This window comes from Hippoglossus hippoglossus, chromosome 12 (assembly GCF_009819705.1).
Source record: "Hippoglossus hippoglossus isolate fHipHip1 chromosome 12, fHipHip1.pri, whole genome shotgun sequence".
Lineage (NCBI taxonomy): Eukaryota > Metazoa > Chordata > Actinopteri > Pleuronectiformes > Pleuronectidae > Hippoglossus > Hippoglossus hippoglossus.
The window spans coordinates 16,960,316-16,983,177 of NC_047162.1; the positions used below are offsets into that span (position 1 = coordinate 16,960,316).

General features: G+C 40.7%; 1 protein-coding gene and 1 long non-coding RNA gene across 4 annotated transcripts in view; one reads left to right on the forward strand and one right to left on the reverse strand.

Moving 5' to 3' along the window:
• igsf9a (immunoglobulin superfamily, member 9a) overlaps nucleotides 1–16,102 on the forward strand; it is a 59,667-nt gene extending 43,565 nt beyond the window's left edge. For 2 of the 3 annotated variants that reach the window (XM_034602279.1, XM_034602280.1), the window contains exons 20-21: nucleotides 303–376; nucleotides 1,571–3,866. In XM_034602279.1, coding sequence (XP_034458170.1) covers nucleotides 303–376; nucleotides 1,571–1,734 — 238 coding nt within the window. In that variant the 3' untranslated portion in view covers nucleotides 1,735–3,866. Of the gene's footprint in view, nucleotides 1–302; nucleotides 377–1,570; nucleotides 3,867–16,049 lie in introns of those variants that run through there. The other variant, XR_004615625.1, reaches the window with a different exon arrangement.
• Nucleotides 5,290–6,100, reverse strand: LOC117771657. The gene is made up of 2 exons (XR_004615626.1): nucleotides 5,412–6,100; nucleotides 5,290–5,373 (listed from the first exon to the last, which is right to left on the reverse strand). It is a non-coding gene; the product is annotated as an uncharacterized LOC117771657 (long non-coding RNA).
• Nucleotides 16,103–22,862: the final 6,760 nt, after the last annotated feature.

Sequence of the window (22,862 nt, forward strand, 5' to 3'; positions counted from 1 at the left end):
ATTTGCACTTAACTGTATTGAAATGCACGAGTTCCCTATTCAGTTTGCACATCAGGCTTTGACTTCAGGTCAAAAAACAATAAAATAAACATTTAAATGATTTGAAATCGATTCAACAAACATCCATTACTTGCACAAGAAATATTCGACAACACACAGTTGAACATCTCAGCTGGACCAGATGTTTTGTTTACTTGGAGCCCTCTGCCATTCGCAGATGTTAATGAGTGAGCATGTGAATGCTGTAAACATCCTGTCTGAAGTTACTCGTGGTATAATGTGATGTTCTGTGACCTCTCCAGGAGAAAGGCCTCTGTTGATGAGAATTATGAGTGGGATGCGGATGATGTCTACCCAGAGCCTGGAGACGGCGATGGTGAGGATTCTTCTTTTCTTATCAATAAATATGTCTGTATAGAATTGTAAATCGAGGTAAAATGATGCAGAGTTTAAACAGAATGATTTCTTACTGTTGATCCAAATGGTTTCTGAAGTTCACTCTACAAATCCAAGCTCTCTATTGGATGAGGAAACAGGACGTAGGGATGCTGCAGTTGAAAACTGATGATGAAACATCGTCGTCGGTATTTTCATGTTTAGCTACAATCGCTCCAGATCTTGCTTTTTACGACTAAAGGTTCATTTAAGCTCAACTTTAGATACGTATGTGGAAATGGATGGAACCTTCTGTCCGCATTTGTAGACTTACGGATACAAACATATCGGACAAAACCGTCGCCATGTTTGTCATGAGAAACTCTTGACTCATGCGCTGCCCTCTAGTGGATGCATTAACAACCATGTCAACCTAAAGGACTCATGTGGACGGAGACGGTTGCATTCTTTCAAACAAGCATTTCTCTTTTCATACGTAAAGGCAGAACATATGAGCCTTTTTTAAATCTGACACCTTTATCGACAGACAACCTAATTTTCTTTCCCTTATAAAGCCAATCATAAAATGCGTCATCGAGATTCTACAAAACTGTGTGTGGCTACAGGCTCGAACATAGCAAACGTGATGCTAAAACTAAGACTTAATAATGCGGATGCAGTCTTTTCATGTATGCACTCTGAAGGGGGGGGGGGGGGGGGGGGGGGGGGGGGGGGGGGGGGGGGCGTCCTCTCTCTACCTCGGGCATGTGGCAGCACAGCGAGGTCCCAGTTCAGACCCTGAACACAAATTATAAGTGTTCCTGACTGAAAATTGGTGAATATTCCTTATTTAGGTGAAATGGTTCCTGGGCTGTGGTAAAACTTTCCGACTCAAATGTATAAAATAAAATAAATTCATTTTACATTTTGACTTTAATCCGGGGGCTTGCAGAGGTAGTGCAGTGTGCGTGGTAGAGGGCCGTTTCTGCAATTACTGTACTTCACTCTCTGGCTCCCCCTGAATGAACCAACAAGTTAACCTGCAAAGCTGCATTTCCACTCCGAAGCCAATATTTAATATCCAAACCTGAACCTGTGAGAGAAGCTGCGGTGCACAGACGTTTAATGAAATAACAACTGCAGTAAAATGGAAAAAGTAAAAAGATAATTTCACAAGTTTTCTTTCTACCCACAGGCCTGCTTCTCCCAATGAATCTGCTGAAGCCTCCTCCGTGCTGTGGCCTTCCCAGCATGCCGTGCTCCGTGAAGGCTGTGAGAAAATGCACTCAGCTGTCTTTGCACCCAGGGCATCAAAGCAGCTGCTCTGCTGAGCCAGAACCAGACACTGTGCTGTTCTGACAGTGGCAGCCGTCGGCTCATCTCACTGGTGTGTCCTTTCACTCATTGACTCGCATCGCGGGGCGACAAAAACTGCATGTGGCAGAAAGTGAGCTTTTGTCTGTTCGACTGAATTTTTTCTTCTTCGATCCAAGGGAGGAAAAAAGCAGAATGTTATTTTTTTTTTGGAGGGGGTGGTCTTCTGCTTTGTCTCCTTATCAAGCTTCACTTCTCAATCATCTTTAACACGTACATGTCTGAGTTTGAGCTTCAACTCTTCAGAGACAGTTTGCCAAGCTGCCTGTATCAAAGCGTTTGTGTGCGCTGATGGATTCCCCCTGTTCTCCGGTGAAGTCTGATGTGCATTCATCATCCGGGGATGAATCTGCACAAACACAAGGGGACAAAACGGCCTCAGGCATCATCAAGTCGCTGATTTAAGCTGTGGATGATTTAGACGTCAGAGATGATTAATCACCTCTGAGTTTAACAAAGGAGGTGTTTATGAAATGCCAATAACTAAGGAAGACAAATATCACATATAAAAGGTTATTCTGCTGCACTGTCCCTCAAACTTTTTTGCATGTTTGACCTTAAAATACTTAAATCTTTTTGAATCCAAACATCCGGGTGTTTTCCCTTCAGGCCACCTCATTGCTCCTTGAAGCAAGACCTCTAATAATTTCCATAATTGAAGAGGGTCAAGTTACCTTGTTGGGTTTGTCCTTGTTTATTTTACTCACGGACACGAAGGGAAATTAGTTTTTATTCTGTGTTCTGCCCGTAATTTACCAAGGGTCAGTTGACGGGCTGATTAGTGCGTTTCTCTCCCAGCAGCACCTGCTCTGTGCTCGCACCGTTACTCACACTTGGCAGACAACAGTTGTGCTCATAAGTGGTACATGTTATGTGGGCTTAATGCCTCCCCTGCTGCCCCGGGGGTCATAAATCAACTTTCTTGTTTGTGGACTTAATGATGAAATTGTGAATTACAGCTGTGTGAGCGAGTGCTCGGTCACATCAGTATTTAAAACAGCATTCAGACCAGAATCTCTTCATTTCTGTAGAATCCCTGTGATGGATTCAGTCATGGAAGCAGAGTATATTTGTGTGGGGCTTTATGATATGTTAATATGAAATGGGGGTTCATTTATGCACCAGGTTCCATAATCCGAGTTGTAATTACGAGGGTTAAACTAGGATTTTTTTAATGAAAACTGGATGATATCAGACCGGGTGCTAATTAAAATGGATGTGACTGAAGAGACAAATGCTTCATGTCAACGAAACTGTGTCGCTGGATGTAATTAATCACAAATTCAATCGTCATTGGACTTTTAATCATGCAACTCATCAATCATACAATTCTGCAGACATCTTTCTAAATTCTACATAACCTGTTGCATTAAATCACCATTATATGTGTATATATGTGTGTAGATGTATATACACATAGTGGTCATTAGATCAGGGCTTTTCTTGCTTTGCCATCACATCAGTTTCTGTGCTCTTGTTGGTACGTGAGGCTTCCAGCACCGACTATACGACTGTTAAGCAGACATGAATTTTGCTGTGTTACTTTCTGGTGTGAGTGGGCACTCGTGTGTGTGTGTGTGTGTGTGTGTGAAGAGTTGTATTTGTTGTTATGAGGCTTTCGAGTGGAACCCAGCTCACTGCATCATGTGATCGTTAGCGGCTTCAGAAAGTTTCCAGACCCCTTCTCCTTTTTGCTCATAGTCTTGTATTGTAGATTTAATTCAAACCGATTAAACCGTCCGTATTTTGGCAACAATCCAGACAAAATGAGCCATAATGACGAGGTGAAAACGTGTGTTTTAGGAATTTGGCTGGAGCCTGTCACTAATTGAGCTGCGGCACAAAGAGCTGTTCACCATTTCAAGTTCAGTGGAGCTCACTTTAGTGCGCAGCAACCCGTACTGGAGAATCCGCTGTTGTAAACAACACTGTTGATGAGTTGAGAAGTGTCAGCCGCCGCTGCTTCAGAGCGCCGCTCGACTGTTTACTCAAAGTTTATCTATACTGAACGTTTCGTGTGTCCAAATAGAACCAAATTAAATTCTGCACTTCCTTGTGCCCTTAACAATACACAGGCCTGTTCTTGAGATATGTTTGCCACATACAGACAGATGGATAGATAGTTGTGCTATTGAGTGTGGATAAATGTGCAATAATGGCTTAAAATCTAATATATTGCACAATAAAGTTAGCAAAAGGTGAAGATGTCTGAAAACGTTCTGAATCTGCCACATGTTGGTATGTGATATTGAAAAGTTTGACACAATGAACGTGTTGATTTTCACAAATTCCTCCTTCCCAGTTTCTGATCAAGCCCCCCCGCCCTGAACCTTCTGAGAGAAACCTGCTCTCGCCACCTGCTGCTCCACTTTTCTTCCCGAACAATGGAGGAGAACGGGGAAAAAATGGGTTTTGCTTGCTTGCTCTAGCTCAAGGCCGTCACATTAGTCAACCAAATAATTAACTCGGAACTCCGCACTGTAGCGGAGCATTGTGGGGTATCCATCCTATAATTGAATTCACTCGTTGAGGCTACATTTACTGCAAATCAATGTTTCACTTCTGTGGAACATTTTCATTTTCTTGGCGTACACACACTGTAGCCGGAGTCCACAAATGATCAAACCCCACGTGCAGCTCTGGGGATTTGGAGTCAGCACTACTTTTTTTGCCCATGTTTTTTGAAACCACATCTAAATATTGCGCTTCCAGGACAAAGAACGCAGGAGAGTTTGTGAAAATATGTTCTTTGTCTACAGGATGTAATCCCTTTTAAAAGAAATAATTCTCTGTACTCCGCAGTCAGGGCTACAACCTTGTATAACAGATTTCTTTGGGGAGTTGCGGTATGTTGCATGTTGAAGGCTCCTGAGGATTCAATCATGAAATGTTCCTGCAGAAGCATTGATGCTATAGAAGTGTGGAATAAAACTTCTCAAAGGAAACCTGTTCACAAAGAGACGTGGACAATGGCGAGGGCTCGTAAAGCTGATTTTTATACTGCTACCTTTTTCAGTTATTGTGTATACTTAGGTGGATTAGCTTTAAAGCAAGCGCACTTTTATTATGCCCATTAAGCAGCGGATGAATTATTCACAAATGCCAGGAAGTGACTCTCAGAGGTGGAAACTAATCAAAGTCTAATAAAAGGAAATGTCACTTTATAACTGTGGAACCATAGTCGGACAAGTTACCGTAGAGGTCTCACCTCACCGTGATTACTCAGCAACTGGACTCATTGTGTGATCAAATTAATGAATCTCTCCGTCTGCCGCTGTCTCTAAACCACCACTAGGGGGAGTTCTCAGATTCTATATGCATGTACCATAGACTGTAAATAAAGATGGACGACGCGTCTTCACGTCCGTCTGTTCATTAGCAGTCGTGGCATCAAGGTTCTGCTGATAAATGACCGATTGTGAGTCAGTCTCAATTTCCAATCGTGACGTTTCTCTGTATTTTTATAGCATCAAATAATTAGTGTACCTGTACTGCAGCCGGCCACCAGGGAGCGATCAAGAAGATTTGGCTTCACTTTTGGGGAGCTGTCATGTCAGCCATCTTTCTCTACAGTCCCTGGTACACTGCGGCTTTAGGACTCTTTGTTTTTAATAGTTTTTTATTCTAGTTATCGTTAGAAAATTATACAAATTTATTGTAACTATAGAAGTTTAAACAAAACGTAATTCAAAGGAGGAGTTTCTCGATGAATTAAAGTACCTTTGCTGCACAAAACTGAAAACTCCAGAAGAAAAGATGCAAACAAGCTCTTGATTCAACTGTTCCGTGAGAACATTGTTTATTCATAACTTTGATAAACTCCTGATGAATAGATAACTTTCACCGAGGAGGGTTTATGTTCACTGACATTCATCTGTCTGTCAGCGTTGCATGCGTCGCCCTCACATGCTCCCGACACGATCCCGCTGCTGAGTTCAGAAGGTTTTCTCCCATTTGTGGTGCATTCATGTGCTTTTATATCCGAACATGAGAGGAACCTGAAGGCTGCACCGAACACGCTGTTTGACTTGTTGCTGCACCAGAACGTATAAATAATTTATGTAACTAATCAAACTCCACTGCGACTGCACTGGTTGTTGTGTGTAGGCGCCCCGCTGATTCTGGAACAGAGCAGAGATCACAGACAGGAAAATGTTGGTTTCTTGGCCTTCTAGCTTTTTTTTGTTTTTCGTGGATGTTTCCCTCTGCCAAACAAATGGTACGGGTCGAAATCAACTTTACCGTGGGCAGGCAGCGCTGGAGAAGTTCAGTCAGACTTCTTTTTCTGGAGGAATCACAAACTAAAAAATGGTTGTGCAGTATTTTTAACATCTAAATCTGCATGTGTGTTTACGGGTCCAAGTGGGTCTGGATTTGACTTGGAGATAATTCCGGAACCGCAAAAAAATGTTCTGTCTATTCTGACCCCACGTCAAAGCCCCTTTAATCCTGATTGGTCCAAATATGTGACGTAGCAGTAAATAATGAGTTTGTCCCATTTCAGCAACTACGACTGCGTTGCTGAAAAAATCGGACGTGAATCGACTGAAAACACAGTGTTCGTTGAACAGTTTCACAGTTTTTCAAGCCAACTTCAGACGCTCTCTCGTCGCTCTGGTCCTTTAACACAGTGTAAAAGCCTGAAGAAAACAAAGCACGGTGTCGTACGGATCCATTCATCTCTGTTGTGCTCCGTTGACACTCAAGCTCAACTTCATTGATTGATTAAAACTCTTGTCTTACATCTGAACAGGCTTCCAATTATACTAATGGCCTCGGCACGGCCGCACCAGACGACCCCCCGTAGAAAATGATCGGAGGTTATGTCACAGTCATCTTTTTCAATTCCATTTATTTAGACCGTTATATCACTTTGACATCACAGATGTCGGGGGGGGGGGCGGGTGGTAAACATGTATTTCACAACGCTGAGAGAAAACAACCAAAGTATTGACTGTGTACAAGTGTTGCCGAGGCGCGGGTACTTCAGCGCTCTGCTTTCAAAGGCAAACACTCGTGGCATTCAAACGACAAAGCAGCGGTTGACATTGACGGGTAACTTGTTTTTGATTTGTTTATTTCTCAGTCAGTACTCATTCGAACTCGAGCAGGATTGTTTTTTTTTTTACCGGAGCTAAATCTGTGTGTTTCTTTCACCCTGTGATTCCAACTCTCAACGAGACGTGAGACAGTGACGGCTCGAGAGGAGCTTTGGAGTTTTTGACGCTACATCTTCCAGAATTATTGTTTATTGTTCGAGCAAAGCAATCAGTCCATAATTGGCCCGTTTCCATCAAAGCCACGAGCGGCGACGGTCTGATGTTCTGCAACGTGAGCAGTGATGTCACGTGACTGCAGGTTTGAAAACGGAGGCCTGTCCTTTTTCTTGTTTTCTTGCCATTTCTGCTGATAAAAGAGAAATCGAACATTTCCATCGTCCCGTCCCGTAAACACATTTCTGGGTAATTTCAGTTGGGGCCATACGAGGTGAGGGATGAATCGCATTTCCTGTTTCTGTTTCACAATAAAACCCAAGGCGTGATTTACCTGTTGAAGCTTTTAAAGGAGACATATGATGCTGGTTCAGTGTTTCTTTCCTTCTCCCTTTCCGGTGTTGTTGTCTGGAGTGAAATGAGGATCTGCAGTAATGGACAGTACCAGGAAAGTGTTTTCTGAACATTAGAGCATGAAAACCTTTTCTAGTAATGATTAAAATTATAATATGTCTCCTTTAAATAAGAATTACATTTTAAATCTACATTAAAACTACTGTATCGACAGGTTGTTACAGAAAATAAAAAGATGCTGAACATAAATAGCATCGAACAATAAGATGTAATCTCATAAAATTCTCTTAGCGGCTATAATTGATATTTTTGTGAGAACAATGTGAAGACAACGTGAAAAACAAAAGTGATAGTGATGTTGCTGCAGAGATTTATCCCCTGAACCTGCGGCTCCTCTCACTGTTTATGGAGCTTCACAGCGAGTTTCAAGCTCGTTGTTCGGCCGGAAAATTTACTGTTCTGCTTCGTTCTCGCTGAAAAATTCCTCTGGAATAAAAAACCCTGCGCTCTGCTTCCTGCTCAGACACCAGGCAGACGCAGTCAGAGACAAACTGGGGAACATGGGGCAGTGTTTAGCAGCTGAATAGCCTCAGATTAGAGGTCGTCTCTATGTCAGAAGTCTCCCGGAATATAAATTTGTTCCATTATCTTAAATCACACGCTCGTGCCCACCTGAAAGCACGAGTGTTCTTCAGTGGGTTTTTACCTCAAGGCCAAAGCAGGCACTCAATTAAAAAGCTGAAAACCTGCTTCTCTCTTCAGTCGTGTGTCATGCAGGTTGTGTGACTCTGAAACTGCCATTTAAAGTTTGTCAGCCTGAAATCCACTCTCGTTCAACATGTGATAGTCAAATCAGTAAAGTTGATTAATTGCAGAAAAACATATTTTACCTTTTAAGATGTTCAAATGTGTTTATTTTTTCTTAACGATATTTTACAATATATAAAAGTTCATAAAACATGATTTTCAGAATCAGAAACATCTTTATTGCCATTATACTCAGGTGAAATGAAATTATATGAAGACAGATGTAAAAAAAATATATATAAACAATACTAGCAGCAGAAAAAAGGAGCAGAAAGAAAATATCGATACTAGCATGAACAACTATGTACAGAGAACAAATAAAGTATAACATTTACTTTTAAATAAACTTAAACTCTCAAATTATATTTTTTCAACATAATATATCAAATACGTAATAATAAACAAAATATTTATTGAAAAGTTGATATAGATAATGTGAAGAGTTTAATCCCAACCTGTAATTTCTGTTATAGTCAAATATTTGTCAACTGGAACATTAAAGACGTCATCAAGTGAACGAGTGAAAGAAATTGTAACTGATTTAACGTTTACAGATGTTAAAATGTAGATTTCTACTTTTCAATGAAGCAGATAGTTTCCATATATGTATATATCTTGGAAAATAGTCAACAGATTTACTTTACTTTAAACTCATGAGTCGATTAGAATCAGCAACCGAGGCCAATCAAACTTTATCCTGTGAACAACCTTCACACACGTGACTAAACAACCTGAGGGTGACAACAACATTGAAACTACACGAAACCAGAACTCCCTGCAGCACTGTGACATTTTCATATTGAGTTCCGCTGCGATGCACTCGTTTATGTTTCATTTAACCTCCCGGACGTTCATAATTATTTTTTGTTTTTCCATCTTTAAGTGGGCCACACAGCAGCTAATTTATTTTCCACGACAGGAAAAATGAAAAATGAGCACGGGCGGTTAGCGCCTGTTGCCCGAGCGTAAGCCTCGACTATTATCTCCTGCCAAATGTAAAATTACAGCGATTATCAGCGTTAATACCGTGGAAATATGGTCCGACGCGGATAATTTAAAGATTGAAACCTAAATGGGACTTTTTCAATCAGCCTATCTGAGCATCCAGAATTCAGCCTGAGCGGCGAGAATTCACAACATGTCAGCGGAGTTAATTACCTCAACCGCTGCCTCCCAGCAGAGTGTGGAATAATAGCATCAAGGGAGGGAATCATCTGTTCCTCCTGTTGTATTTAGTCTTTTCTCTTCTTTTTTTCAGTACAGCAGAATCTCTCTTAACCCCTCTCTCACTTTAATTAGGCGTTTGCCCAAGAGACGGATTTTTTTTTTTTGAAAAACGTCCGTGTTCTCGTTATCCCACGGGCGCTAACCTTGCACTGAGTATTTCTCATTCTCTCATTGATTAAAGCGCGCGCTCACCCACAGTTGACGACCTTATTACAATGGCGGCTGTCGCGTGTCCTTGAGAATCCACTCGTACAAAGAAGTTAAGTGAGCCAACGTTTCCTTCGGAGCCTGTTGACATGAGGAGGCACTTTTTCAGGTGCTTGATTTTTAGTATATTTAACAGATGCATCTTTTTCTGAACTAAAAAAAAAAGGTTTAATTTGCCCCTTTGAAGAATATGTTCCGTTTTAACATATAAATATATGCATTTTATATTATTATAGGAAAAATATACAGATAAATATTATTATAATTGAGCATATTTGTGAGTTCTGTACATGCTTTTGTAAATAATTGTAAAGTTTATTTCCTAAACTTGCAGCCAATGTTTCAATATTGTTTACAACAATGAAAATGATGAAAAAACAAAAGAAGCTTATCAGGATGTCACAAAATATTAAAACTGATTAAGTTTTCTAGACGTAATACTCTTGTTTTGTTTGAGGAAGATTCTTAGTTTTTAGATATTTATCTAGTTTAAAGTAATGTTTTGTAACGTCAAACTAGAAGTCGTGTGTGAAAACATTTATTTTGATGTCTTTTGTTTGGGAGACAATGTATGTTTATTAGATTTGTAATGTTTTGTTTATTTGTTTGTCTTATAAAATGAAAACTTTGTGACAGTTGTTGAATGGATTCGACTTCTATTCAGTCCCTGAATCAGGGTCTCCGTTGTTTCAGATGAAAATGTGACACTGTAAAACTTCCATTGATCCATTGTACATTTATATAAACCTGTTTACTTTATATATCCTCTTCAAGGCCTCGTTTAAATGATCTGTTTTCCCAACTTTGATCACAATTTAAAGCCTAACGAAGCAAAGTGTGTTTTCTTTTGTCATATTTTAATAAATAAACCTGAACGCAGCCTTTGATTCTCCCTCTGCTGTAATTTACTGGTTCTTTACATCATGGTGTTTATCCTTCAGCGGATGAAAGGTGTTCACAGACATTGATCGCACTCGCCAGCAACAAAGAGCGTGAATACTTAAACTGATTGGTATTCCCCTCGGCCCGTTTTGGGTGTTTTGCATAAACAAATACTTCCAGAATCAATGGAACTTTTTTTTGTTCTCTGAAAACAGTTTTGCTTTGGGAGGAAGTAGATGCTCACTGGAATAGAAATGAATCATCAAAGTTATTTATTTAAATAAGGTAAACTACGTAATTTGGTCGAGTTAGGTGATTTTACATTAAACCTTCAGTTTCCAGATGCGGACAGATGTGTTATGAGATGAGTTTCCCAACGAATATCATGGATCTTGATGGAAAAAATCCGGCATATTTAGGGAACTGATATCTGTGAAGGTGTGAAACTTGGTGCAGCTCGATTTTTAAACCAAGGGGACTGTGAGGTAAGGGCTTTACTGCTTCTCAGCTTTACTTCATCTCATTTAGATTGTGATCATGAGTCGGTGTGATTATCACAGATTAGCGAAGTTGGTCTAAATAGTTTAACTGTGTCAGCAAGTAAGGACTTTAAGTGGCAAATTGAAAATATATGTTCCCTCCTTATCTGGATGAGACGTGCGGAGCATTAAACACCAAACTCATTCAAATAGCAATAAGGTTTCGGGTGACAAGCATTATTTATATTAACGCTGAGAGTAAATATTATATTCCAACTCTGTGGCTCCACAAACTAAAAAAAGCCTTTATGAATAAATGAAATATAACCATAATTACTACTTCTAGTCTGAATAATAAGCTTCTGCACTCTACAGTCTGTGTTGCCTGACAAAAAAAAACCTTTGTTGTTCCAGAAATCACTGAAAAGCTCTCGTGTGTGTCGAGTTATTTAAGAATCGCAAACAACTTGTAAAATTGTTATTTAGTTATTTTCACATCACAAATGAAAAGTCCCTAACATGGTCCCCCCCCCCCCCCCAACAGACAAATGAAAAGAACACAAAGTACTATTTGAATTTCCTTGTAAATAATACTTCAAATGAGCAGAAAGACACTTAATACTTTGGCATCTTACAGTGACAGAAAGATTTGTTTCACTTCCAGTGTATTTACATCAAAGTGTGTATGATTTTTTGGGCCTGTCATGAGTAACTGAGGTATAAAGTAGAAAGTAAACCAGTCTGCAGGTTCTCTCCAGTCCAGATCCAGCTGGTGTCGACCTTCAGATATAAAGTCTTTGTGTTTTGTTCAAGGATCTTTTGTCAGTCCGTCTTTCTAATTTTACAACGTGACGGCAGAGCCACAGCTCATCAGGCAGGAAATTAAACCTCACTCTCAGACTCTGGCTGTAGATTCTTAGTTCTGGTTTTCTTTTGTCAAATTAAAGCAGTGATTTCATTGGTTGCCTGGCAGCAGCAGCAGCAGAAGCAAGTCGCCTGCAGTGGCTGAAAATGACACGGTGAGGTTGGTAAAAAGCACGAGAACAACAACCTGTAAGTAGAACAGGCACCAAACTTCTCAGGCACCAAACTTCTCAGGAACAACCAACCAGCATCATGAGTAGGAAAAAGTTTCCAGTAAACAAAATCCAATGTCTCAAAGTGCAGGAGAGCGGGTTATTGCCCCTGAGATGAACTTTTCCTGTGCCTGGTTTTTTGCTTTTCAGTAATGGTTGACACATACTCATCTCCAACGATACTACCATCTTAAGATTCACATTGCTTGTGTACATATTGTGTCGTATTATATTGGGATGAGAGTAAAGAAGGAGAGACGGAGTTAGACAAGGAGGAAGGAGGACATGCACAAAGTTCACGTGAGGCGAACGATTGCCGGAGAGAGGCTGCTTCGAAAAAAGGCGAACGAGGTGAAGGAGCACGTTGGCAGCAAATCATGTAGCTGCTGTCGAGACTGAAGCTTTACAACAGGCCGTTACTCTGACCTGCAGATGTCTGATGTCTGTGAGATGACAAATATTCAGAAATGACAGATGAAAATCGGTCTGTAACTTCTCTCAGGTCCAGAGCTCCTCTCTCCTCTTGACTACAAGGCCTAAAACATGTTTCTTGCTGGAAATAAATCATCACGTTGGGGTTTAGTATCTTCAAGTTTCCAGTAATCCTCAGGTTTTATTCCCACCATAAGGTGTTGGTGTGATTCCCGTGAGACGTGTCACTCACATGACAGCTCGGCCTGAATCACAGGAGACGGATGCTGCCTGCAGATCTTTACTTTATTCATAGCAGCTGCACAACATCCCATGTTCACACAATCACCACATTACACCTGTTGATCTGTCCCCCGACGTCTCGGGGCCTTGAAAAGCCTGCAGACGAGGAGGCGTGCGAGATGAGATTGTCCTTGAAGAGTAGTGTGATTTTTGCCTGTGATTTCAGCACCGTGTAATGACAGGGAATTTGTCGGTTGCCTGGCGGAACGGCACATGTGAGCTAAGTGATTCTAAATGTGGACGGGAAAGGAGGACGGCAGTGTTGTAAGTGTGAGCTGTCAGAGAGAAAAACGTCCTTCAGGAAGCTGCGTTGTTGCTTTATACTTTATATTTGCTCTTTTACACAGGAAAATGCATCATAATCTATAAGGTTTTTGTATTTCTGAGTCCAAAGCCTTGAGGAAAAGATATGGCCACTGCGACATCGTCTGTTTTCACCTTCAAATCCAACTGGCAGTAGAATAATTCACGCAATGTTCTTATGTTTCTTATGTTTATTCCATCAATCAAACTGATAACAAAGTGAGAAGGGTTGACGGTGAATAGAAAAAGCCGTGTATCTAATTTTATTCCTCAGTGACAGTTTATTTTTTAAACTGCTTTTCAACGATCCTTCAAACTGAAAGAAGAACAAATCTGTGGCACTTATCTTAACAAGGTAACTAAGTGCTTTATAAATTACCTGGGAATAAAAAAAATAACACATGAGCGTTAATACATTGACACGTGTCCTTGATTACTGGGCGGTTCAAAGGAGGAGGAAGTGATTCTGGAGAAAGATTGTTTTTGCTTTAACAGCCAAACAAATACACCCCCCTTCTTAAGTGCTTCTTAAAAAGATTCATGGACGCACGTTGAAAGATGTTGACGCTAACTACTGCGCGGACCGAATAGAAGCATAGCAGAGGTTAAGTTAGCGTACAGAGGACAAACGTCTGGGAACTGGGACTAAACGTCTAACGAAAACTTTAAACTAATTTAAGAAAACGAATAAGTAACTTGGCCTGTGCTTCTGTAACATTGTGGTCACTTACTTCAACAGTAACTGTCAGTTATACATGGTACAATGTTGTTCATCGTGAATTCTAAAAGAATTACCCTTAGTTTGAAAGCATTTCCTTGGACAGTTCTGACTTTCAGACGAATTGCAAAAGATGTGACAGCATTAAACAGTAGAAGAAAAAGAAGTGGGAGCGACGAGCAGGATTACTCTCAGTGAACGGATGATTGTAGTAAAACCTTAATGGTATTTGAGTGGCAAAGAAAGTAACAAAGCAAAGTGAAAATGGAAAAACAGATTTTTTTCCCCATGCACATTATTCTAAAAAGTGAAGTGTGCTTGATTCTACCTTTAACGAAGCCTGGCATCTGTTGTTGTTTACGTCCCCTGATGTGACATCCTGTTTCCAAGCAGATCTACTTGAGTTTCCCCAGTTCTCCTTCCTTGAGTTTATTACTTTCGATCTTCTGAGTTCTGTTGAGTGCTTTTCAACATGTCTTTCATTTGAGTTTGAACATCATTTTCAGCCTTTTTGAGCCCAAACAAAAGAGACAACAGATGTCTGTACTTGTTACATTACAAAGACATCAGAGACACCAGAGAGAGCCTGTCTTACATCTGCTATTAAACCAGTCCCCACTACTTTATCACAAGCTCGACAACAAAGAGGGAACTCTGAATGGAGACTGCTGCGACTCCTGCATGTAACAGGTTGTTTAATCTCTACCAGTCAAAGTTGTCCATGGTTGTCCTTATCTGCTCCATGGCTGGCACTGCTCTGCTGAAACAGGAACAAAAGCCATTTGGCACCACCGGCAGATAATTCATATGGTGCAGTGCTACAGAATTAAACTACAGAGACCACTAATGAAATTGAGCACAAGACTTCAAAAATGTCCTTGAGCAATCACAGTCACAATTATGACGTAATGGAGAAGGAGCTGAGCCCATGGGTGCATAAATGCTTTTAACAGAGCCCCCCCCCCCCATCCTTGATACTTCCCATACACTAAACTTTAATGCTGTTATGGATATTTAACGGCAAATGGCAAAGAAAATAAACCTGGCATAAGACTGAGAGCACTGAGCCCGGAGGTTCAACCGATACACGACCAGGCAAATCGTCAACTGGGACCAGAACAGACTCAGGAACAGTCTGGTTGGACCCCAGAAACAGGAAAAGACTCGGAAACGGACGAGACAGCAGCCATGACACCCAACTCAGGAACAGACGACACAACGCCCGGGACCCCCGACTCGGGAAAAGACAAGACCTCAACCGGGACACTGGGCTTAGGATCAGACGTCCATTGGCTGGGATCATTGTCTCAGGAAGAGACGAGATGTCAACTGGGACTCACAACCCGGCAATCGACTGAGGAACATATGAAACTTCAGCTGTGACACCCGACGCAGGAGCAGATGGGAACCCTGACACAGCAGAGTCAGACAGAGAAGTACTGAGGACGGCCAACTTTGGGTTCAGCCGGGGGCCCTGCAGGGCGTCAGGCGTCCTGCGGGGCATTCAAATACTCAATTGACATATTTTGCATCAAAACTAATCACATCGAGAGCTTTGCAAATTTACAAATACATAATATATGACCTTAATTATCATCCAGTGATGATAATATTGTCTTTAAATAAGCTCCAGTGCCTCAAACTGGAGGTGCAGCTTCCATGGCACCGGTCGTGACTTATGGAGATACTTTAAGCAACAGGAGTTTCACAAAGTATAAATATGAATTAAGGAGACACCTTGTTACCAAACAGCCGGAGTACAAAGTGAGACGATTCTGTCGAGACGCTCAGACAACTTGGCAATGGCCGTGGACGAGCAATTTTGTAATAAGTGGTGATAAGGGCGCTAAGTTTACAGTAACTGGCACAGGGTGTGATGAGGATGTCGATTTTGCTCAACATCACATTTACATTAGCATAAACAGAAACCAAAACATTGTCAACTCAGCACTTACAGCAGCTCGGGAATCCAAGGTGGCGTCTTGTGGTTAGTTGAGATGAGGATAATGAGGTAATGGAAACATGTGGCCTGAATACAATCCTTTTAATTTCCCCCTTTTTAGTCTGAACATTAGATTCACACATAAATACTGCAGCTATTTAACCCAAAGATATGAAATATGTTATCCCTCAGCTGATGGTGACTAGAAGACACTTCTATGCACTGCATGACGGCTTGTCAAAATAAAACAGAGGCCGAGGTGATTTGAGAGCTTTTCATGTTTAGTATCTGGAAACTACAGTGTTGACATGTGGAGTACGTGTATTTCAGGATGTTCTGTTTTACATTATATAAAGATATTTAGATATAAAGACTCAGACAGTGTGTGTGTGTGTGTGTGTGTGTGTGTGTGTGTGTGTGTAAAAAGGTGTGTTGTGGATAAAGTGCCGTGTATAGAAGCGCTTGCCTTTCATTGGATTGTGTAATCATAAATAAATCCTGAAAACACATCTTCCATCTCTCTGAACTAAAGCAGCGGCTGAAAGCTACCACAACTCCATTAAAAGTTTCTAACTCGGCTGTTAGTCTTTGCAGCCTTGAAGTGAAGGCAAGAAAAAACATTTTGAGCTTTTCTGTTTGAAATTACAAATTAAATTAAAACACAGTTTTTGCACGTCAATCAAATTATATCTCTATTTATTTCAAACAGCCGCAGATCAGAGGAGCCTCACGACTAAATCTCTTCCTGAGTCACGATAGAAACAAATGAAGTTTAAATCTTTGATATGAGCCATTAAGGGACTTTGATGTTACTAGACGCCAATTTGTATAATAAAAGAAGGTTTGAAATAATTTGAAATAATAATTTTTTAGACCCAAGGAGAAATGCTCAGGGTTGTTATTTCATTCTTTTGTTCAGCAACCACGAAAAAATGGGTTCTGTTACAAACATAAAGAACTGGATGAAAACCTGGACCCCGGTGGGCATTCATGTGGCTTTTCTGAGAACGGAGCAGGAAGATGGGAGGCAGAGGCCGAGCACCATGTTATTCTACCGTGTTCTACATGGTTAATCAGCAGGAACGTCATGGACACACTGTCGGGAGTGAGGGAGGGGGGTGAGGGAGGGGGTGAGGGCCCTCCCAGTGACAGAGGACAGGGATTTATCTGACCTTCTCTGCGACAGTGGCTGGCCCGACTAATTCACTTCATACAGATCTGGGAGAAAACCTCTGTAAACAGAACAGAGGCTTCCACAGGGCACGAAATCAAGTGATTTGGAGCCGGAGGACAACACTCATTGCGTGTCTGAGGCTTCCAGAGGCCTGACTGGACTGGTGATGCTTTCTCTTCTCTATCTGCCGACGACAAGAAACATGCACCCCCATTGTAAGACAGAGTTCAAGAGGAGTTTGATTGCTGCTTTCAGCTCCACTCAGGAGAAAATGAATGAACGAGGAGTCCACTTCAAGCTGCAGCCGCTGCGAATGTGCTTATTCCTCCACAGATGGAGCTTTTAGTGATAATTCAATCCAGCAACAACGTTCTCAAGAGCGAAGATCTGAACTTCACTTCTGCAGAGGCCTCTTTTTACACCAGCTCTAAGTGGTAGTGTGCAGGCGTGTTGTCACCATGGCATCTGTTTGTTTGTCTGTCACAGCCCGCTTCTTTTCCTCGAGCAGTTTTAATCAAATTTTGATCAAACTTGGCACGATAATTGAGGCGGGGTCAGGACCCGGGCTATTGATTCTTCTTCTTCCCAATCCTTCAAACATCCAGGTCATAGCATGGGATCAATCTGTTTAGCCCAATTCAAACTATCAAATGAATGGAACCTGTTAGATTTTGACTTTAGGGACTGAGATGCACGTATTCTAAAGATCTGTTGAAAAACATGGCCGCCTAAAATATCTTCGTTAACACATATCGGCTGTAACTCTGTCCAATCACCATACATTTTGGTAATTATCTTCAAGCCTGGGTTGGGAATAGGGATCCCAATGCATTTTCAACCCGGTGCAAAGGGGGCGCTACAAACACCAACAATTTGAAACCCAAGACGATTGACAAACAAAGATGCTGCCCACACTGTCATGATGAAGTTAGTGTGCGGTCTCTAAACAGAACTTAACCATCTGAAGTGACTTTGTTCAGTTTTCTTAAGCCTGAAACCTTCTCCTTGTGGATTTAATCAACTCCAGTTGAGCTGCTTCCCCTCGGCTGAGTACAACGGGATTAGAGGCAGCGGATTCCCACTTGTGGCTCTAATTACACATGTTCTCCTACAGCATATATGTTATACTCATCTGGTTTTACAATCTGTATCAGTACTTTACTGGCCGGCAACTATCTTATAATGGACAAGTTAAGATAATTGAATTACTTTGTCAGTCAATAAAATTCCCCTGTGATCACAAGTGAAAACCTTTGATACATTTTAATAATGAAGCACATATTGAATATTTAAGAATATCTTACCTGAGTCTGTTTCTTAATCATCCCTCAAAACATACTTCTACCAAAAGGCTTTTACTTCAGAGTTTTTTATTATGTTTTTTCTTTCATTTTGCCATTATTATTAAATGTATTATTCCATTTTGTGTCCTTGATTTTTTAGATGTTGTATTTTACTATTTGTGGTCTTTGATTTCAAATGCTATTGTGTTATTTTGTATAATAGCTTCGATGTTTGTCGTATTTCTATTTGTTCTCTTCGAGAAGCACTTTTAACAGCTGTTATGAAAGACGTTATATAAAAAGGGTTATTATTATCATTGGAAACATCTTTCTTAAGGAAAACTCAAACAATTTCACAAAGAAAGGTAAATTCACTTTTCAATAATATAATACAATATTAATAAATATAACGCCCTTAGCAGATTCTGCTTTAAATATAATATTGAGTAATTCTTTTCAACAGCACAATACAACATAATTGCTTGTTTTTTTACAATGGTTTTCCTCAATTTATTTCAAACCATCATCAGGATAACTTGATGAATTGATTGCTGGATTCAACTGTGTTTCAGTTTTATCTAGAGCGACGGTTGATTTCCACACAGACCGAGCAAACAGCTGCAGCAGCACAATAACTTATCCAAACAAAACAAAGACAAGGTCTCTGGGAAGTTAAATCCAGTCTGTGATGTTAACTAATAACACTTTACTCATAATTAGTTTAGAAAACACTTTAGAACCTGTTTTTTTTTTTTTGCAGCTTAAGTTGTTGTTGTGTAAAATTGCAATCATCATTTCCCAACACTTAAATGGCCTTGTAATCAAATAATTCTGGTCAGTCCGATGATTGAATCAAAATGTGAATAATAATAAGAAAATACAGAATATGTAGATAATATAAACCTTTCACCACAGAAAAATATTTTAAACGAGTTACAGACAAAGAACAGTTCTGATTTTGACCAAAATACTATTTTGTATGATTGTGGGTAATTATGTATAATTACAATTATTCAGAACTTGTGTAGACACAAAGTATTCCAACAAATTAAATTGAAATACGTACAACCCAATCAAAAGAAGTATTGCATGTAATTAGAGGATGAATCAATGACAGGTTCTTCTTTGTCTGCCTCTGTTTCCATTCTCTGTGGAGTACGCAGACACACACACACACACACACACACACACACACACACACACACACACACACACACACACACACACACACACACACACACACACACACACACACACACTCCCTCGCCGGTTCCTCTGCCACCCTGGAGAGTTCACTGCTCCTGCTGTTTTAACCTTCGACCTGGGTTGTCCATGCTGCGTACGATGAGTGTCACTCAGCGAACGGTTTGTTTGCCACTCATCGCTCACTGCCCTGCTCCCGTCCCCGCGCCGCTCCCTGCAGGCCTCAGACCGCTGGAGTGATTTCACAACACAAGCCCCCGTCTGCAGAGCCGTCGTCCCCTCGTAGCAGCTGGTGATTTACTCCAGACAAGGCATCTCTGCTCCTATCAGTAAGATAATGCTTTATTCATTCCTTCCCAACCCCTGCCTCTCTTCTCCTGCCTCTCTTTTCCCTCCTCTCCACATGCTCTGCATGCAGCGTGACTCACCATGCAAGGTGTTATCAGTGATAATACTGCAGCAAATATAGCCACATATTACTCTTCCAGCAGGAGATCTATTTACACTTCACAAGCAGCTCGTAATTAAAAATCTGTCTGTTTGTGTTGACTCGTCAACTTCACACACTCCCCCACCGCTGGGATCTATACGGTTGCACCAAGTCTAAATGTGACACAGAGGGAAACATGACGTGTGAAATCTCTCTTTCATCCCATCGACCAAAAGTCTTCATGTCTGGCCCCTTCTCTGCCTCTGATTGGCTGATGTTTTCATTTTGTTAAAAGGGTCATTTATGCCTTTACATATGACAAGAGACACGTCCATGTCCTCTAGGTCTGCCTTGTTGTCCATAACAGAGGCCAAACAGTAAAAGATTAGCTAATTAAAGCCTAGGGTATAAGTTCAGGGTCCTGAAGCAATGTAGGCAACTAAAGCTCGCCATTGGTCTGCTGCAAGCTACCACCAGGTTAATAAACAGCCATGTAGTGATAAAACCTACAGAGGAAAACAAGGACAACCCTGGTTTCTCTGAGAAATAGGGGTTGGTTACAGAGACAGAAAAAAAAAAATTTGTTCTTTGAAATTAAACTGGAGAAACCAGAGAACATCTGAGAGCTTGAAAACAGCTCGTTGCCCGTGTGTCTGTGTCCGGAGCTGAGTCACAGACTCTTGTTCCCGAAGTACACGTCATCGCAAATATGTTCTCCAACACTTTCAGATCGAGGCTTCTCGAGTTGTATTCTGGCTTTTACATTGGAATGTAAGGAATTTAAAAACCTCTGATCAACAGATTAAAAGTCATTTTGCTTCAAATCTTTTGCTCTGGCCTCTTAATAATTATCTCAATGAAACACTAACACAAATCTATATGTGACACAAAATGTTTTTGCCAGTGAAAATATGCTTGGCCAAGGGAATGTTTTTCTTCTACCAGCAACATTTTCTAATGAATTAAAGAAACTAATTCCAAACCCTGATCACGTCTGAACCAGCTTTTAATAATCAGCAGTTTTAGATGTTTATACCTCAATACACATATGTTTATATATAGCTTTTAGGTTTGTATTGTATTGTTGTGTGCGGCAGGTGAACTGAGTTTCGTTCAATGTCGTGTGAATCAAACAAACACAAAGTAAACTCCAGCACCGCTCAGGTCCTGATAACTCGTGATGAGTGTTGGTGTTTGAGTGTCTCAGAGGAGATGAGATGAGAGCGGCGACACGATTCGTTAAAATACACACGGTGCAACCAAGGAAAGTTTCTAGTCCCACTTCACAGATTTTGATGAGATGTAATACTGCAGGTACAGTAGTTTTCACTTTAATACCCAGACCTCTTCTTCTCTGAGAGGAAACTACAACTTTAAGCACTCATATTCCGCATAATGACTTTTCCCCTGTGTTCCAGGCCGCTGCGTAACTCACTCCTGGTCTCCTCCCAAGATTTTTAAGTCCACACTGACATTTAAACGCCTCTAACAGCTTCTCAAAAAAGTTGGATTTCCGTCTGTGCGTGACTCACACATCATTAGTCATGTGTGGAGGAAACCAAACACTGTACACTTAGGAAGAGAAGTGTCAAAGAAGCAGCTTTAACCTTGGAAGGGGAGCAACCTTGCTGTGAAGTAATATTTAAGACGATTATCAGATCTATTTCACGTTTCACGCATGTCTCTGCATAAACAGGGAAAAGTGCTACAAAGGCTTTTAAATGGAGGCTGACATGAGTATGTCTTTCTTATTCAAGGAGGGGAAAACCCGATCTATACTCGTGGCTGCTCACGCTAATCACACGTGCACAGGTTACTGCTAGTTCTACTCTTCCACTATTGGATTACTAAGCTCTCACTTGGTGTCGCTTCATGTGGATCGTCAATGTAAATCTAATCAGGTCTCTCTGCTTTAATGACCTTCAGTACAAACCAAGGGTATATAAATACACTTCAGAGGTAAAGAAATACATGCTTAAATATAAATGATGATGATGTTGTTTAGTACTTTTACACAAATTGTGTACAGTTATTTCAGGTATTACAAACCTGTATTAAGAGCATTAATCATACCACCACATAGGGGGCACCACATACACCTAACACCATAGGTTATATATATCTATATATCTATGAAGAGATGGACGATATGACAGCTCCCCAAAAGTGAAGCCAAAGCGACTCGATCGCCCCCTGGTGGCTGGCTGCAGTATAGTTAATAAGCCCTTTCTCATCCATGTTAACGGATGGGACAAACTAAAAAGTAAACATACACATACATTCTCAAAGGTTAGTTATAGTTCTTATCACACTGAGTTATGTTCAAGCGTTTTTTAAAGTTTTTGGTTAATCAAACGGGTTGAAACGTCATGATTGACAGCTGAGACTATCGGTCGAGTCTGAGTATCGACAGAACCTTCATACCTTGATAGTTTGATACCGTGGCTCCGTGTTCAACACAAGGTGACAGCGTCTGTGTCCGGAATATTGTGGCCTCATTTGTGGAAAGTGGGGAAAAAAGTAAAGACACGCCATCCATCTTTATTTACCGTCTATGATTCAGACCACAATGTTTAATCTAATTCCTGATATTTTATGTTACAATATGGACAGATTGTCATTACCGGCAGAGGCTCAACAGCTGAGTCATGTTTCAAGTAATTGTGCGTCACTCTGTGGATTTAACACAGTGACGACTTCAGTTTTTTATCAGCTTTTCCTTTCACCCACAGTGAAAACAAAGAGGGCTGATTACTTTAAAGAGACGGAGGTGTCAGGAGACTTGTTGTCGCTGTCGTGAAAAGTGTTTCCGGAGACAGACTGGGGCTGTTGACTGAGATCAGCACTTTTAAACCCATCAAATCTTAATTAAAATCTAAATTAAAATGACAAATTCTATCAGTTTATCACTTATACTAAAAATAATTATGCTGTCAAGTTTTTGAGAGTTTTAAAAGAGCCACAGACGACAGTAATTAACTCATAGGTTAATTTATTCCTTTAATGACTATATTTTCCACATCAGGCAAAAAAAAAGAAAAAAAAAAGATAAACATTTCTATTTCTGCAGACGAGAGTGAGATGATGCACTAAGAGCAAGA